The 17,663-nt window shown below is 35.8% G+C and overlaps 1 protein-coding gene across 6 annotated transcripts in view; it reads right to left on the bottom strand.

The window, feature by feature from the left end:
• Window positions 1–17,663, bottom strand: part of SCLT1 (sodium channel and clathrin linker 1) — a 180,767-nt gene that overhangs the window by 71,855 nt on the left and 91,249 nt on the right. For 4 of the 6 annotated variants that reach the window (XR_014311298.1, XM_082729127.1, XM_082729131.1 and 1 more), the window contains 2 exons: window positions 13,986–14,084; window positions 1,991–2,062 (listed from right to left, as the gene is read on the bottom strand). Coding sequence is in view for 5 of the 6 variants with exons in the window: in XM_082729127.1 (XP_082585253.1) it covers window positions 1,991–2,062; window positions 13,986–14,084 (171 nt within the window). In the remaining variant the exon portion in view is untranslated. The remainder of the gene's footprint in view (window positions 1–1,990; window positions 2,063–13,985; window positions 14,085–17,663) is intronic. The other 2 variants (XM_082729128.1, XM_082729129.1) reach the window with 2 other exon arrangements.

Below are 17,663 nucleotides of genomic sequence, written 5' to 3'. Positions count from 1 at the left end.
GGAGAAAGTAAAAGTTGTGCTGCTTTCCAAGGGAGATATGTGACTAGACTGGCTCTGGCCTTTTCTTAAATCTATCAAAAAATCTGCACGATAACCTAAAACACAAGTTTTTCTTCTTCCTACCAGCATAATTTAGTTTTGGGTTAGCTAAAGTATGCTTAACTTCTCTCCTTGACTTCATCTTTATGGTTCAGGTGGTAAAATTGGTACGTAAGAATATGTCAAAAGCTGATGTCAGGTTATTATGTCTCAAACCGTAGTCTGAGTTTTTGAGTTACCTGAGAAAATCTGCTTTTTAAAGTAGTTGAATACACTTTTCAATTAATCAGTACAGTTTTCCCCATGGAATCAACATGACATCAGATAATACTTAATATCTTTAGAAAAATCCATCTTAAGGGCCCCTGGGTGGCTCAGTGGGTTAAGCCTCTGCCTTTGGCCTAGGTCATGATCTCGGGGTCTTGGGATCGAGCCCCACATCAGGCTCTCTGCTCAGTGGAAGATCTGCTTCTCTCTCTCTCTCTCTCTCTCTCTGCCTACTTGTGATCTCTCTGTCAAATACGTAAATAAAATCTTCAAAAAAAAAAAAAAGAAAAATCCATCTTAGCTATGGATTACAATTGTTTTACTATAAATTGTAAGAAATACTTCATAATAAACTGAAAATTTTTTGCTTTGAAGTGAGTTTATATAACTCTGGTTGTGGCTGTTAAGAGTTATTATACTTAAAATCTCTGCAGATCTTATCCAACACACATTCCTTTGGGAAATGAGAAAGAAATAGTGTTCTTGTCCCTCCAGAGTTTATAAGCCATTAAATGATGTTGGATTGGGGTAGGATCGTCTTTTTCTAAGCTGTGAATCTGTTGATAGCTAAATCAGTTCACATAAGAAAAAAGCAAAACAGCAAGGTGATAGAAGAGGAAGCAAAACTGAAAAACAACAAATAATTAGACATGACTAACTGGCCACACAGCATCCCATTAATTTTAGTTAATGTTCCTCCATCCTTAAAACAGATGATATTAAGCAAACAAAAATAACACTGTTTCTTATTCGATTACCATCATAGACAAAAGTCTCATCATGTACATTACAGAGTTTGTAGAATGTGGAAAATATGCTCCTTCTTTCAGAGTTCTTTAAATATCAGTCAATAAATATTAAAAAACATGCTGTGAAAAGACTAGGCTAGGCCATGGGGAAAATAAAAGGAGGCATAAGACTCTTCTACTCTGAGGTATTTACAATCTAATTGGAAAGTTAAGATTTTTATGAAGAAAGAGAAAGGGAGAGGGAAGGAGGGAGACAGGAGATAGAGAAAGAGAACATAATGTAACATATTTATTACAAGACATAATTCACTGCTAAGTTTTACCATCAAGATTAAAAGCAATATAGAGATTCAGAAAATATTAGAGTTTGTGAAGTTGAAAACATCTTCATAATCTCTGAAAATTCTTGTACTTTTATTCCCCCTGTAAGCAAAGCTATTAAATTCCATTTCATCAAATCTTGTTATTAAATTTACATATTTAATTTCACCTCTAGACATATAAGTACTCTTTTCTTTTCTCTTTGTCTATTTATCCTTCAGTACTCATTTCTTTTGGGTAGCTTGTCTTTCTTCTTTTCCATTGTCATATATACTTTTTCTTTCCCCCTCATCTCCCAAATGAACCTGGCATATGGTAGCAGTTGCAAATGGATGCTTCAATAGCATTCTGTGTGTTCATTGTTAAAAAAAGTAATTGTAGTAAAATGTGGTAAATGCCATCCATCTTTCCTGCTAGACCATAAGTTCCAAGATTGCAGGTAACACATGTTTATTTTGATTTTTACTCTTCTCCAAACATCTAGTCTAATTCCTGGCTTAATAAGTATCATCTGAATGAACAAGAATGTCCATTACAAGATTCATTAAAATGTATCCTGGTCTTTAAAATAATCAATATTCAGGAGAAAATATCAATATAGTCTTCTAACATACCATATGAAGGGCTGAAAGTTCTTCTGTTAGTTGAGAAATCTGTATGTTATACTGTTTTCTTGCACTTGCAACCTATAAATTAAGACATTTACAAATTGTTTAGGTTCTCAAAAAATGATTAATGCCCAATAAAAATATTTAGGATAATTATTTTGATAAGAAATAAATATGTAACTTTTAGGTCATAGAAAGTAAATAAACACATGGTATATTAAAGAGTCAATACCGTGATAGGGGTGACAGTGAGTGTCTCTCAAAATTTATCAATATTAGAAGTGAAAACTGGGAAAATTTCAAAATATTTACTAATCTCCTTAAAGATAATAACTGAGGGCATTACAGGTTAACATAAGTAACACATTTTATGAAAAATAAGTATATTTTCCAAAACTGAAAATTTTTTGGAAGAATGGTATTTTACATTTTTGCAAATTTCCTTAGTCTGGTTCAACAGAAAATAGCTAGATTCTCGTATCTACTTCTATGTTCAATCTGCTGTGTTGCTACATATTGTTAGCCTCTGTAAAACTATACTGTATACTCATGAGAGAATGAGTATGAAAAAAGCAAACAGAAAACCATAAGTATGAAAGTTAGATTTGACCTTGCAGAGTCTCTGAACACCACCTTTTGAAAACTCCTGCCATAGAGCACTTTAAGAGAAAAAATGAGTTACACACTAAAAATATAACTAATAACTTTGAAGGCACTTTTGTTTTATAAACAGAAGACTATTTTTATGTAGCACATATTTCAGTACTAAGTAAATTACTTTGTGAGGGAAACTTAGTTGAATTAACATTTAAATTACTTCGGAAACAGTATGATTTAGGTATACAGAATATTTTGAAAAATTATTTACATCTCATCAGGATGGTTCCTAACAATATATTTTTCTAATAACTACTCACACTTTTTAAAAAGACACGAGGAATACGGATACTGATGCTGTGTCATCAGTAAACACATATGATCTAAAGATTTTTGGAAATTTTCTAGGGGCTTATAAAATATACTATTTCTAAAACATGAGGTAAGCTTTCTTTATAACACTGACATATTTTATTACATTCACATATATTTAATTTGGTTAATTAATTTGAGTTAATTTTCTGAAGACATGACAGATATGTGGGTGCCTCTGAGCTCCATTTTAGATTTTAATTTTTAATTTTTTAACTTTGCCTATGAATAATTATATGATGGATCAATCTATCCTATTTATGGGTCAGTGATAACCATAGTTCGCATTTACTGAAGTCTGATGTGTGAAGAACTGTTTAGAGTACTTATTTAAGTGTTATTACCTCATTAATTCTCACCAAGATTCTGATTAAGTAGTTATTATCCACATTATAGATGAGTAAGATTAAGGCACAAAGAAATTAAGTCATGGTTTTCAGGATATAAAAATTTTAGTTCCTATGAATGCAGTCATGTCTGTCTCTCACACCAAAAGTATTCTTTTTAGTATCTAAAAATGATGCAGCTAGTATGAGGGTTTATGACCATAGTAGTAAATATATTTTGAAATATTTTTATAGTAATGCTGATAAATTCAGTGAATTAAACTATTCAAACTTATTAAAAAGACTTTAGGATTACTGAAACTGATCGTGTATCATCAGTAAAATCCTATGGTGCAAAAGTCAAAGAAAATATTTTGAGATTAGTATCTGATAAAACACAATGTAAATCTTATTATGCGAGCAAATACACAAATCTGAGAGGCAGTTTAATGTGATTGGGGTTCAGAAGTCTGTATAGGAACTAAAGTCACCTCTCTTACCCTAACATCACTTTCCTTATGTAAACATTTTCTTTGATAATTTATGGATAGTAAGAGTATTTATAAACCAAACAGTAAGATAATTAACATGAGAAAGACATAAAAAAGGCCAATAATGGTGCAAATATTACCTAACTGGATGAATATAATTTTGATCACAAATTTTAAGCCATGATTTAAAATCAAAAGAAAGTAAAAAAATAAAATAGTGTTATTTTCACACATTAAGTTTCACTTGTTTGAAAGAGATTGGAAAAAAATCTATTTTTGTATTTTAAAGAAATGACCTATTATCTCATTTTGTTCAGTTTTATAGTCAGAACATATTTTACTTTGTTAATAAAAAGATACTTCTAAAGTCATTAGACATAAGTAATCCCCAATTCAATAGATTAATTCTACATATTTGGAGAACATGTCAAATGTTCATAATTATCAAATTATGATAAGTGGGGCAATTATCACCAATACAGCTTAATGTTTTCAAACAAAAACATTAAAAAATATATGTAAAGGGGAGGAGCAAGATGGCAGAAGAGTAGGAGACCTAAATTTCTCTGGTCCCAGGAATTCAGCTGGATAGTTATCAAACCATTCTGAACACCTACAAACTCAACAGGCGATCGAAGAGAAGAACAGCAACAATTATAGGAACACAAAAGACACCAATTTCTGGAAGATAGGACGTGTGGAGAAGTGAATCTGAGGCAAAACACATGAAGATAGACCACAGGGAGAGGGGTCAGCTCCCAGCAAGTGATAGAGCAGTGGAGCACAAAATCAGAACTTTTAGAAGTCTGCTCTGCTAAGGGTCGTCACTCTAGAGGCTAAGTGGGGGTGGGGTGGGCTGAGGGGTGTGGAGCCTTCACTGGAACAGCATGCTCTCAGGACTCATGGGGTCACAGAAAGACCAGGGATGCCTGAGTGCAGCAGAGCTCCTAAGTAACAAGTGGGGAAGCCGGCTGCAGAGACAGAGCAAAGGAGGGGCCGCTCAGCTCAGGGTTACCTTAAAGTGTTATCCGAGGCACAGTTGGGGTACTACTCTTCGAGCAGCGACCCCACAAGTGACGGATCCAGGGAGAACCCCCCTTCCTCCACCAAGAGGGGTGGTGTGGGGGCACACTGCAGGAATCTGCTCGGTTTGGAGACTTCAACTGGGGCTGTGTGCCAGAGATAGAAACTCTTGGTCAAAGGCTGGGTGAGCTCAGAGTGTGGTTGGAGACCAAGGAGACAGGACTGATTGACTGCTTTACTCTGATGGCTCAGTGAAGGGGGTGAAGCTCTTGGCTCCTCCAGGGCTGGAGACTGGGAGGCTGCCATCCTAATTCTCATCCTCCAAAGCTGTACAGAAAGTTTTAAGGCAAAAAGACTACCAGAGCAAACCCAAGCAGAGTACTTAGCCTGGCCCCAGGGAAGGGTGGTACAATTCTGCCTCAGGCAAAGACATTTGAGAATCCCTGCAGTAGGCCCCTCCACCAGAAGATCAGCAAGAGCATCCAGCCAAGACCAAGTTTACTGATCAATGAGAACAGTGCAACACCAGTGCTAGGGGAATATAGCACATAGAATTCATGGCTTTTCTCCCATGATTCTGTAATCTTTAAAAGTCAAATTTTTAAAATTTTGGTTATTTTTTTCTTTTTCTATTTTTTTTGAATGTTTCCTCTTTCCTATTTTAACCTATTTTACCAATTTTGTCTTATCAATACCATTTAAAAATATTTTTTAATTTTTATTTTTATAGTCATAGTCTATCCCTTCATTGTATTTAACCTTATTTTTTTGTACACATATAAGCCTTCCTTTCTTTAAAATGTTGGGATACAGTTTCTTCTAACAGATATACCCTAAATCTAACATATGGTTTTGTTCTAGTCTCTAGCCTGATCACATTCTCTCCTTTTCTTTTTCTTTTCTCTTTTTTCAACCAACTTATCTTATTCCTTTTTAAAAACCTTTTTAAATTTTCTTTTTCTTTTATTTTTATAAAGATTTTATTTACTTATTTGACACAGACAGACACAGCGAGAGAGGGAACATAGGCTGGGGAAGTGGGAGAGGGAGAAGAAGGCTTCTCACTAGCAGGGAGACTGATGCGGCGATCAATCCCAGGATCCTGGGATCACGACCTGAGCTAAAGGCAGATGCCTAATGACTGAGCCACCCAGGTGCCCCTAAAATGTTTTTTAATTTTCATCTTTACAGTCATATTTCATCATGTCTACCCATATATATGTATATATATATGGGTGTGTATATATATATATATATATTTTTTTTTTCTTTAACATTTTGGGAGGCATTTTCTTCTAACAGACCAAAATACACTGAAAATCAAGTGTGTGGCTCTGTTCTATTCACCATCCTAATCACAGATACATATTTTTTTTCTTTCTTTTCATCTCAGATTTAAGTCTCTTCTGATTTGGTTAGTGTATACTTTTCTGGGGTCGTTGTTACTCTTTTAGCATTTTGTTCTCTCATCCATCTACTCTTTTCTATTCTGGACAGAATGTCAAGGCAGAAAAACTCACCTTAAAAAAAAAAAAAAAAAGAACAAGAAGCAGTGCCGACAGCTGGGGACCTGATCAATACGGACATTTCGTAAGATGTCAGAACTAGAGTTCAGAATGACAATTATAAAAATGCTAGCTGGGCTTGAATAAAACATAGAAGATATCAGAGAATCCCTTTCTGGAGAAATAAAAGTTAAAATCTAACTAAGATGTAATTTAAAAAACTATTAATGAGGTGCAATCAAAAGTGGAGGCTCTTACTGATAGGATAAATGAGGCAGAAGAGAGAATTAGTGATATAGAAAACAAAATAATAGAGAATAAAGAAGCTGAGAAACAGAGAGATAAACATCTATTAGATCATGAGGGGAGAATCTGAAAGATAAGTGATACCACAAGATGAAATGGTATTAAAATAATTGGGATCCCAGAAGAAGAAAGAGAGAGGGGGTTAAAAGGGATAGTGGAGCAAATTATAGCAGGAACTTCCCTAATTCCAGGAAGGAAACAAGCATCAGAATGCAGGAGGGACAGAGAACCCCCTCAAAATCAATAAAAATAGGTCTACACCCCGTCATCTAACAGTAAAACTTACAAGTCTCAGTGACAAAGAAAAAATCCTGAAAGCAGCTCGGGACAAGAGGTCTATAACCTAAAATGGTAGAAATATTAGACTGGCAGCAGACCTATCCACAGAGACCTGGCAGGCCAGAAAGGATATGATATACTGGCATGATATATTCAAAGCACTAAATGAGAAAAATATGCAGCCAAGAATATTATATCCAGCTGGGCTGTCATTGAAAATAGAACGAGAAATAAAGAGCTTCCAGGACAAACAAAAACTAAAAGAATTTGTGAAGATCAAACCAGCCCTACAGGAAATACTTAAAGGGGTCCTCTAAGCAAAGAGAAAGCCTAAAAGTAACAGATCAGAAAGGAGGCAGAGACAATATACAGTAATAGTCACCTTACAGACAACACAATAGCACTAAATTCATATCTTATCCTGAATGTGAAGGCTAAATATTCCAATCAGAAGACATAAGGAATCAGAATGGATAAAAAAACAAGACCCATCAATATGCTGTCCACAAGAAACTCAATTTAGACCCAAAGACACCTCCAGATTTAAAGTGAGAGGGTGGAAAACAATTTAACATGCTAATGGACAACAAAAGAAAGTTGGGGTGGCAATCCTTGTATCAGATAAATTAGATTTTAGCCAAAGACTATAACAAGAGATGAGGAAAGGCACTATATTATACTTAAAGGGTCTGTCCAACAAGAAGATCTAACAGTTTTAAATATCCATTCCCCTAACATGGGAGCAGCCAACTATATAAACCAATTAAAAACAAAATCAAAGAAGCACATCGACAATAATATAGTAATTGTAGGGGACTTTAACACCCTCCTAACTGCAATGGACAGATCATCTAAGCAAAAGATCAACAAGGAAATAAAGGCTTTAAATGACACACTGAACAAGATGGACATCACAGATATATTCAGAACATTCCATCCCAAAACAACAGAATACACATTCTTCTCTAGTGCACATGGAATATTCTCCAGAATAGATTAGAAGAGATCACAGCCTGGGTCACAAATCAGATCTCAGCTGGTACCAAAAGACCAGGGTCATTCTCTGCATACTTTTAGACCACAATGCTTTGAAACTAGAACTCCACCACAAGAGGAAAGTTGGAACTCAAATATATGGAGGCTAAGAGCATCCTACTAAGAATGAATGGGTCAGCCAGGAAATTAAAGAGGAATTAAAACAATTCCTGGAAACATTCAAAACTGAAAACACAACTGTTCAAAATCTTTGGGACATAGCAAAAGGCAGTCCTGAGAGGAAAGTATATAGCAATACAAACCTTTCTCAAGAAACAAGAAAGTTCTCAAATACACAACCTAACTCTACATCTAAAAGAGCTGGAGAAAAAAAAAATGAAACCTAAACCTGGTAATAATAAAGATCAGAGCAGAAATCAATGAAATAGAAACCAAAGAAACAGTAGAACAGATAAACAAAACAACTAGGAGCTGTTTCTTCCAAAAAATTAATAAGACTGACAAATCCCCTGCCAGACATACCAAAAAGAAAAGAGAAATGACCCAAATAAATAAAATCATGAATGAAAGAGGAGAGATCACAGCCAACTTCAAAGAAATAAAACTATGGGGGTGCCTGGGTGGCTCAGTGGGTTAAAGCCTCGCCTTTAGCTCAGGTCATGATCCCGGAGTCCTGGGATCGAGCCCCGCATCAGGCCCTCTGCTCAACTGGGAGCCTGCCCCCCCCACCGCTCCCCCTGCCGCCTCTCTGCCTACTTGTGATCTCTGTCTGTCAAATAAATAAATAAAATCTTAAAAAAAAATTAAAAAAAAAAAAAAAAGAAATACAATTATGGCCGCCTGGGTGGCTCAGTGGGTTAAGCCTCTGCCTTCAGCTCAGGTCATGATCTCAGGGTCCTGGGATCAAAGGCCCACGTCGGGCTCTCTGTTCAGCAGGGAGCCTGCTTCCCCCTCTCTCTCTTTCTGCCTCTCTGCCTACTTGTGACCTCTCTGTCAAATAAATAAATAAATAATCTTAAAAAAAAACAAAAAAGAAAGACAATTGTAAGAACATATTATGAGCAAATATATGTGGGCACATTTGACAATCTGGAAGAAACAGATGCATTCCTAGAGATGTAGGACTACCAAAACTGAACCACGAAGAAACAGAAAATCTGAACAGATCTATAACCAGTAAGAAGATTGAAGCAGTCATCAAAAATCTCCAAACAAACAAGACCCCAGGGCCAGAGGGCTTCCAAGGGGAATTCTACCAAACATTTAAAGAAGAATTCATAACTATTCTCTTGAAACTGTTCTAAAAAATAGAAATGGAAGGAAAACTTCCAAACTCATTTTATGAGGCCAGCATTACCTTGATCCCCAAACCAAAGACCCCATTGGAAAGGAGACTTACAGACCAATATCCCTGACGAACATGGATACAAAATTTCTTATCAAAATACTAGCCAATAGGATCCAACAGTATATTAAAAGGATTATTCACCACAACCAAGTGGGATTTATTCCTGGGCTGCAAGGTTGGCTCATTATCTGCAAATTAATCAATGTGATACAAAACATTAGTAAAAGAAAGAACAAAAACCATTTGAACCTCTCAAAAGATGCTGACAAAGCATTTGACAAAGTACAGCATCCTCTCTTGATCAAAACTCGTCACAGTGTAGGGATGGAGGGTACACAGCTCAAGACCATAAAGCCATCCATGAAAAATCCACAGTGAATATCATTCTTAACAGGGAAAAAACTAACAGCTTTCCCCCTAAGGTCAGGAACATGACAGGGCTATCCACTATCACCACTGCTATTCAATATACTACTAGAAGTCTTACAAAAGGAAATAAAGGCATCTGAATCACCAAAGAAGAAATCAGACTCTACTTTTTGTAGATGATATGATACTTCATGTGAAAACCCAAAAGATTCCACTCTGAAACTGCTAGAACTCATATAGGAATTCAGTAAATTGTCAGGATATAAAAATCAATGCACAGAAATCAGTTGCATTTCTATACACCAACAAGACAGAAGAAAGAGAAATTAAGAAGTCAATCCTATTTAGAATTGTACCCCAAACCATAAGATACCTAGAAATAAATCTAACCAAAGAGGCAAAGAATCTGTATGCAGAAAACTATAGAGTACTCATGAAAGAAACTGACGAAGACACAAAGAAATGGAAAAACATTCCATGCTCGTGGATTGGAAGAACAAATATTATGAAAACATCTATGCTACCTAGAGCAATCTACACATTTAATGCAACCCCTATCAAAATACCATCAACTTTTTTCAAAAAATTGGAACAAATAATCCTAAAATTTATATGGAACCTAAAAAGACCCCAAATAGCCAGAGGAATGTTGAAAAAGAAAACCAAAGTTGGCGGAATCACATTTCCAGACTTCAAACTCTATTACAAAGCTGTCATCATCAAGACAGTATGGTACTGGTACAAAAGAGACACACAGATCAATGGAACAGAATCGAGAGCCCAGAAATGGACCCTCAACTCTATGGTCAACTAATCTTCCACAAAGCAGCAAAGAATGTCCAATAGAAAAGAGACAGTCTCTTTCACAAATGGTGTTACAAAAATTGGACAGCCACATGCAGAAGAATGAAATTGGACCATTTCCTCACACCACACACAAAAATAGACTCAAAATGGATGCAAGACCTCAATGTAGGAAAGGAATCCATCAAAATCCTTGAGGAGAACACAGGCAGCAACCTCTTTGACCTCAGCTGCTGCAAATTCTTTCTAGGCACATCGCCAAAGGAAAGGGAAGCAAGGGCAAAAATGAACTACTGGGACTTAAGATCAAAAGCTTCTGCACAACAAAGAAAACTTTCAACAAAACCAAAAGACAACCGACAGAAGGAGAGAAGATATTTGTCAATGACATATCAGATAAAGGGCTAGTATCCAAAATCTATAAAACTTACCAAACTCAACACCCAAAGAAAAAATAATCCAATCAAGAAATGGGCAGATGTCATGAACAGACATTTTAGCAAAGACATCCAAGTGGCCATCAGACACATGAAAAAGTGCTCAACAGGGGCACCTGGGTGGCTCAGTAGGTAAAGCCTCTGCCTTCGGCTCAGGTCATGATCCCAGGGTCCTGGGATCGAGCCCCGCATCAGGCTCTCTGCTCCGCAGGAAGCCTGCTTCCTCCTCTCTCTGCCTGCCTCTCTGCCTTCTTGTGATCTCTCTGTCAAATAAACAAATAAAATCTTTAAAAAAAAAAAAAAAAGTGCTCAACATCACTCGGCATCAAGGAAATACAAATCAAAACCACAATGAGATACCATCTCACACCCGTCAGAATGGGTAAAATTAACCAGCCAGGCAACAGCAGGTTTGGGCAAGGATAAGGATAAAGGGGAACCCTCCTACACTGTTGGTGGGAATGCAAGCTGGTGCAGCCATTCTAGAAAATGGTATGAAGGTTCCTCAAAAAGTTGAAAACAGAGCTAACCTACAACCCAACAATTGCATTATAGTGCATTTAACCTAAAGGTACAAAGGTAGTGATCCGAAGGGGCACATGCACCCGAATGTTTACAGCAGCAATGCCCAGAATAGCCAAACTATGTTAATAGCCTAGATGTCCATCAGCAAATGAATGGATAAAGAAGATATGGTATGTACATATACAATGGAATACTATGCCATCAAAAGAAATGAAATCTTGTCATTTGCCACAATGTGGATGGAACTAGAGGGTATTGTGCTACTTGAAATTAATCAGAGAAAGATAATTATCATATGATCTTGCTAATATGAGGAAATCTGAGAGGCAGGGTAGGGGACCATGGGGGAAGGGAAGGAGAAATGAAACAAGACGAAACCAGAGAGGGAGAGAAACCATAAGAGACTCTTTATCATAGGAAACATAGTTAATGAAAATAATAGCTATTCTTTGAAATTTCACACAGTGCAGAATTATGTATGTAGAAAGAGAAAGTTTCCTCACTTTTCTATCTTCTAGGCTTAGCACTATTTGAAGGTTGATGTATACAACTCCAGAATTTTTTGTTTCATAGATAGCTACATCATTAATAATCTGTAACTAAATGAAAATTCAGAGGACAATGTTAAAATAGTATTTCTTGCTAGTGGAATTGTAATGATTTTTAAGTCATTTATTTTTTGGGTATTGAATTTGATATTTTTTTTTATAGGTTTTGGTTACTCGCCCTTTATCTGATACATTATTTGCAAATATCTCTCATTCCATAGGTTGCTTTTTAGTTTTGTTGATTGAACACTGGGTTAAATTGAGGGAGACTACAGAGACAGCAGTCAAATGCAATGATACATAAATTTTGATTGGACTCTGGATTTAAAAAAACAAAAAGCCAATGAGAGTATTCTGAGGAAATTTGAGTATAGCTTAAAGTGATATTTATTTTTTTTAAAGATACGGTAATAGTGGTGGGGTTGTGTAGAAAAATATCCTTTCTCTGGGGAAAAACATGCCAAAATATCAGGAGTGAGGTGTCGTAATGCCTGCAGTCAATGTCCAAATGTTCGGCAAAAGAGTGTGTGTATGTATAGAAAGAGATGGGACAGGTGTGGCAAGACATTAATAATTATCTGGGTAAGGGGCAAACAAGTGTTCACTGTACAGCTTTTAACCTTTTATGGGTTTGAAAATTTCTAAAAACAAAAGAATATAAAATTAAAGGGAAACAATTTCTCACAGTGATTGAGAAGAGAGCTGAAGAAACAATAGACTTGTATTTACAACTAGTTCTGCTACTTCCTAAAGGTAGAACCTTAAAGCAAGTTATTTACTTTTGATCCTTAAAATGGGTTTTTCTTTTTTTTCCTCTACAATCCACAATACATTTTCAAACTTTACCACACCACTTACAAACTGATTCATATCCATACCAAAAGAAAAGGCAAACCAATGTTATGTTTTCCTTGTTTCTTTACATGAAAGCAAACTTACACTTCCCAGTTTTAATTTGTATAAGTAAATATATGAAAGAAAATATATGAAAGTAAACTCACACTTCCCAGTTTTAATTTGCATAAGTCAAACCAAGAAACAATTCATTAGGTCTACATAAAAATATCAGATTTAGTCTTGATAAGAGAACTGAAAATAACAACACAACTCACACATTGTACAAGTGCCAGCACGATGTGATCAAAACAATGCTGGCTCAGTAGAGCAGAAGGTATGAGTCTAACTCCTGGTTTTAACTAGGAGACTCAGTCAGTTAACTGTCTGCCTTCAGCCTGGGTCATGATCCCTGGAGTCCTGGCATTGAGCCCCACATTGGGCTCCCTGCTCAGTGGGGAGTCTGCTTCTTCCCTCTCCCTCTGTCCTTCTCCTTGCTCCTTCTTTTTTCCTCTTTCTGTCTCCCTTACTCTCTCTCTCTTTAATAAATAAATAACATCTTTAAAAAATAAATAAAGATACTTATTTGAGAGAGAGAATAAGAGAAAGCACAAGGTGGGGAAAGTCAGAGGGAGAAGCAGACTCCCTGCTGAGCCGGGAGGCCCATACGGGACTTGATCCTGGGATTCCAGGATCATGACCTGAGCTAAAGGCAGTCGTTTAACCAACTGAGCCATCCAGGTGCCTCTAAATTTTGGCTTTAATTTGTATATAATTTTGAGTGAGTCAACAACCTCTTATGGTTTCAGTTTCTTTACCAATAAAAAAAAAAGAGGTCAAACCAGATTTCTCCAGTCTTAAGCTGCTCTAAGATTCTGCAAGCAAATGGTAGGTTTTCTTCTCTTACTTCTTATGCATTCTGAGTTTCTTTTTTGAGGCTTCTTTTTAACTTTACACTTCATATGTGTTTATCATCATGATATTCCTGGCCTAAACCTCTCTCTCCTCAATCTCAACCTCAACCTCCTATGTCCTTACCTCAGCCCCATTCTAGCTCAAATGGTAGGGGTAGCCTGAGACGATTTTTATTTGAAATTCAGCACAATTGGTTCAGTTCGCTAACAATTAATTAGCTAGGTCCATTAGGCAAAAACTTAGGTAGTATTTTGTTAGGTTGTAAAATTTTGTTAGGTTGTAAAATTTTGAATTTTAAATAATTTTAAAGTTTAAAGACTCCTTACTTCTTTCCTGATTCTTATGGCAGCATCTTGTGTAACCCGAGAGACCGTTTCTTTCATTTTCTCTATATCTTGTTCTTTTTGCTTCTCCTCAAGTAGAGCCTTCAGAAAAATAATCATTTGATGTTATTATAAATCACATCATTATTAATAAAGATAACATAGTAAACGATTAAAAACTTGTCCACTAATCACTTTGTTGAAAGCAAACATCTTATTCTACACTTCTGGGACATCTCCACTTGGAATCTTTGCCTGTTATGAATGATATTTATTTTTCCTAACCTTCTCACCTGACCTTGTCCTAAAAATTTATTATTTTACTCTGGTATTTATTTCAGCCAGGGCCATACCTAGACATCTTAAGAGTTATTTTTCAATTTTTCCTGTAAAAAATGTCATCAAGTCTAGGTATTAAAGTCTTGGAAAAAAATCTCTTGGACTTCCCTTCCTTTCCATTATTTGGTATTATTCAAATTATGTCCCTTGTCAGCTAACTCCTTGATGTTTCTATTTATCCAATCATTTTCCTCTCCCAGCTAAAAAAATACTCTTATAATCCCAGTTCTGTTGTCATTCACAACCCATTTCTCTGCTTCTCTCTGGAGCAAAACTCCTCTAAAGTCTGTGCTGGCTCATCTCCAATACTACTACACCAACTCCAATCAGGCTTTCACCATCCATAGTCTCCATTAATAATTCATGAGTCAATTTTGAATAACTATCTTATTTGATATATCAGTAGCACTTGAGATAACTGATTACTCTCTTTTCCTTGTTTTACTTTCCTTATTTGGTTTTTAGCATGCCACAGTATTGGTTTTCTTCCTTATTCACTGATCATTCCTTTTTAGTTTACATTGCTGTTTCTTCCTCTTCTCCTGAACTTCTTTAAAAATTATACTACCTGGGGTGCCTGGGCATCTGCCCTCAGCTCAGGTCATGATCCCAGGGTCCTATTATTGAGCCCTGAGTTGCACTGGGCTTCCTGCTCAGGAGGGAATCCACTTCTCACTCTTCCTCTCCCTCTGTCCCTCTTCCCCTGCTTGTGTTCTCTCACTCTCTCTGTCTCAAATAAAAAAAATCTTAAAAAAAAAAATTGCACTACACATCAGAGGGGAGATGGGTGGGTGAGGGTGTAGGTGAAACAAGGTGATGGGATTAAGAAGTGCATGTGACATGAAGAGCATTGATGATGTATGGAATTGCTGAATTAACATATTGCACACCTGAAATGAATATAATGCTGTATGTTAACTATGCTGGAATTAAAATAAAAACTGAATTAAAAAAATTAAAATTGTACTACCTAATACTTATGTCCTTTGTCCTATATCTCCATCTGTCCCTTGATGGTCTAATCCAGTCTTCTGGTTTTAAATATCATTTATATGCTGACAACTCTCAAATTTACATCTCTAGACCAAATATCTTTCTAAACTGGGTGATACACGCAACTGATAAATTACTCAACACTACATCTAAAACTAATGATGTACCATATCATATGTTGGCTAATTGAGTTTAAATAAAAAAAAACAAAAAAATAATGAATACTGTTATACTGAAAATAAATAAATTAATTTAAAAAATAGTAACAAAAAAACCCTACAAATACCTTTCTGGGCCTGGAACTGCTCCAATTTTAGGTATGACTGAATCTCTCTTTTTTAATCATTACATAGTAAGTGGCCCTGTGTTCTGATCCCATTACCTTCCAAAGATACCATCCCCATCTGTTTTTTTTAAATCATTTAACAAATTTCCTCCTGCTTAAATAGGTAAGCTAATGAGAATTAACTGTGTTTTTATTCAAATAGAATAGGGAGGTATATTAATTTCAGGTGTACAATATAATGATTCAACAGTTCTTTTTTTAGAATCATTATTTATTTAATTATTTTTAAGTAGCCTCCGTGCCTACTTGAAGTCATGACCCTGAGATCAAGAGTTGTGTACTCTACGGAGCTAGCAAGGCGTTGTGTGCTCTACCGAGCTAGCATAGGCAATGGTTCTATACATTACCCAGTGCTCATCATGATAAGTGTACTCTTAATCCCCTTTACTTATTTCTCCCCCACCTGCTCTCCCTTGACCACCAGTTTGTTCACCATATTTAACAGTCTTTCTTTTTGTTCATTTGTTTCTTAAATTTTACACGAATAAAATCATACGGTATTTATTTTCCCTGACTTATTTCACTTAGTATTATATCTTCTAGGCCCATCCATGTTGTTGTTGTAAATAGCAAGATTTCATTCTTTTTACGACTGAGTAATGTTCCATTGTATATAAGCACCACATCTTTATTCATTCATATATGGATGGGCACCAGGTTACTTCCATACCCTGGCTATTGTAAATTATACAGTAATAGCTGTTTTGATGAATAACTTTGTGGGAGAGAATAAGACAATGAAGAAATAGGGAAGCATCATAAAAGAATGATAATAGGTTGTGTTTCATGTCTAATCAGTGGTGAGAATCCTTGACTTTTTGGAAAAACTTTTTGGAAAAAGCAACTGAAGTTGGGAGTCCTATAATAACTATACAGTAGGCCAGGAGGGAGCTTAATACTGTAGCCATAAACAGCCTCTTTATGAATCTGCTGACTTTGGACTTGAGTGAAAGGATTTAAGGGATAGGCAATGAATATCACTACTTCTCTGTCCATTGTGTTTTATACAAAATGTTCACCTTTAGTGACCTGAAATTAACAATGCTCATCTGACGAGGCTTCAGAGGGGAAAGGTAAACAATTTTGTCTTGCTCTGAACTGTTCTAGCTAACTTAAGAGTTTAGAGCAATTCCCAAGCACATTATTTCTACTTATTATTTCATTATTATTTCTACTTAAGGCATTTATATATAAGCATATATGCTATGCCTTTCAACCATTCTGAGAGACAGTATTCAACTCACAGATGGAATTAATAGCTTGAAAGGCATGATAAGCACCTTTGCATTCTCACAGATTTGAATATTTTTTTTTATTTATTAGCTTAATATGTGACTTATATAGGTTGTTTTGTTTTTGACAGCCCTCTTGGAAAGCCCTCTATTAGGTAAAAAAGGAAACATAAATAAAGTATTTCCTTTGTACTCCCCATATTTCCCAGTAATTATGCATAATATGTTAGGTATTCAATGCATGTTGGTTAAATGAAGTAATGATTTAGTGATCTCTAAATAAAGGTGGCAAGAACATTAAAAACAAATCTATCCACTTACCAAACTCTTTGAACTATATACCATTATATATATGGAGGTGATAAAAAAAAAACCTATAATATGTGATAGCACAGGAATCACAGTTGTTAGAGGGTTAAAAAAAAACAACAACAAAAAAACAGTGACATGAAAGTTCCAGTTAATAAATTTTTTTTTAAAGATTTTATTGATTTATTTGACAGAGAGATACACAGCGAGAGAGAGAACACAAGCAATGGGAGAGGGAGAAGCAGGGAGCCTGCTGTGGGGCCTGATCCCAGGATGCTGGGATCATGACCTGAGCTGAAGGCAGATGCTAAATGACTGAGCTGCCCAGGCACCCTCCAGTTAATAAATCTTTACAGCTTAATTTAATTCCCAATTAAGCTTCTTCTCTATTAGAGTAATTATGTAGGTGATGAAGGGGAAATAAAGATGAGTAAGATTAATCTGATTCAACCGAATAAAATA

This window comes from Mustela nivalis, assembly GCF_964662115.1.
Source record: "Mustela nivalis genome assembly, chromosome: 4".
NCBI lineage: Eukaryota > Metazoa > Chordata > Mammalia > Carnivora > Mustelidae > Mustela > Mustela nivalis.
This window is presented reverse-complemented; position numbering and strand designations above follow the sequence as displayed.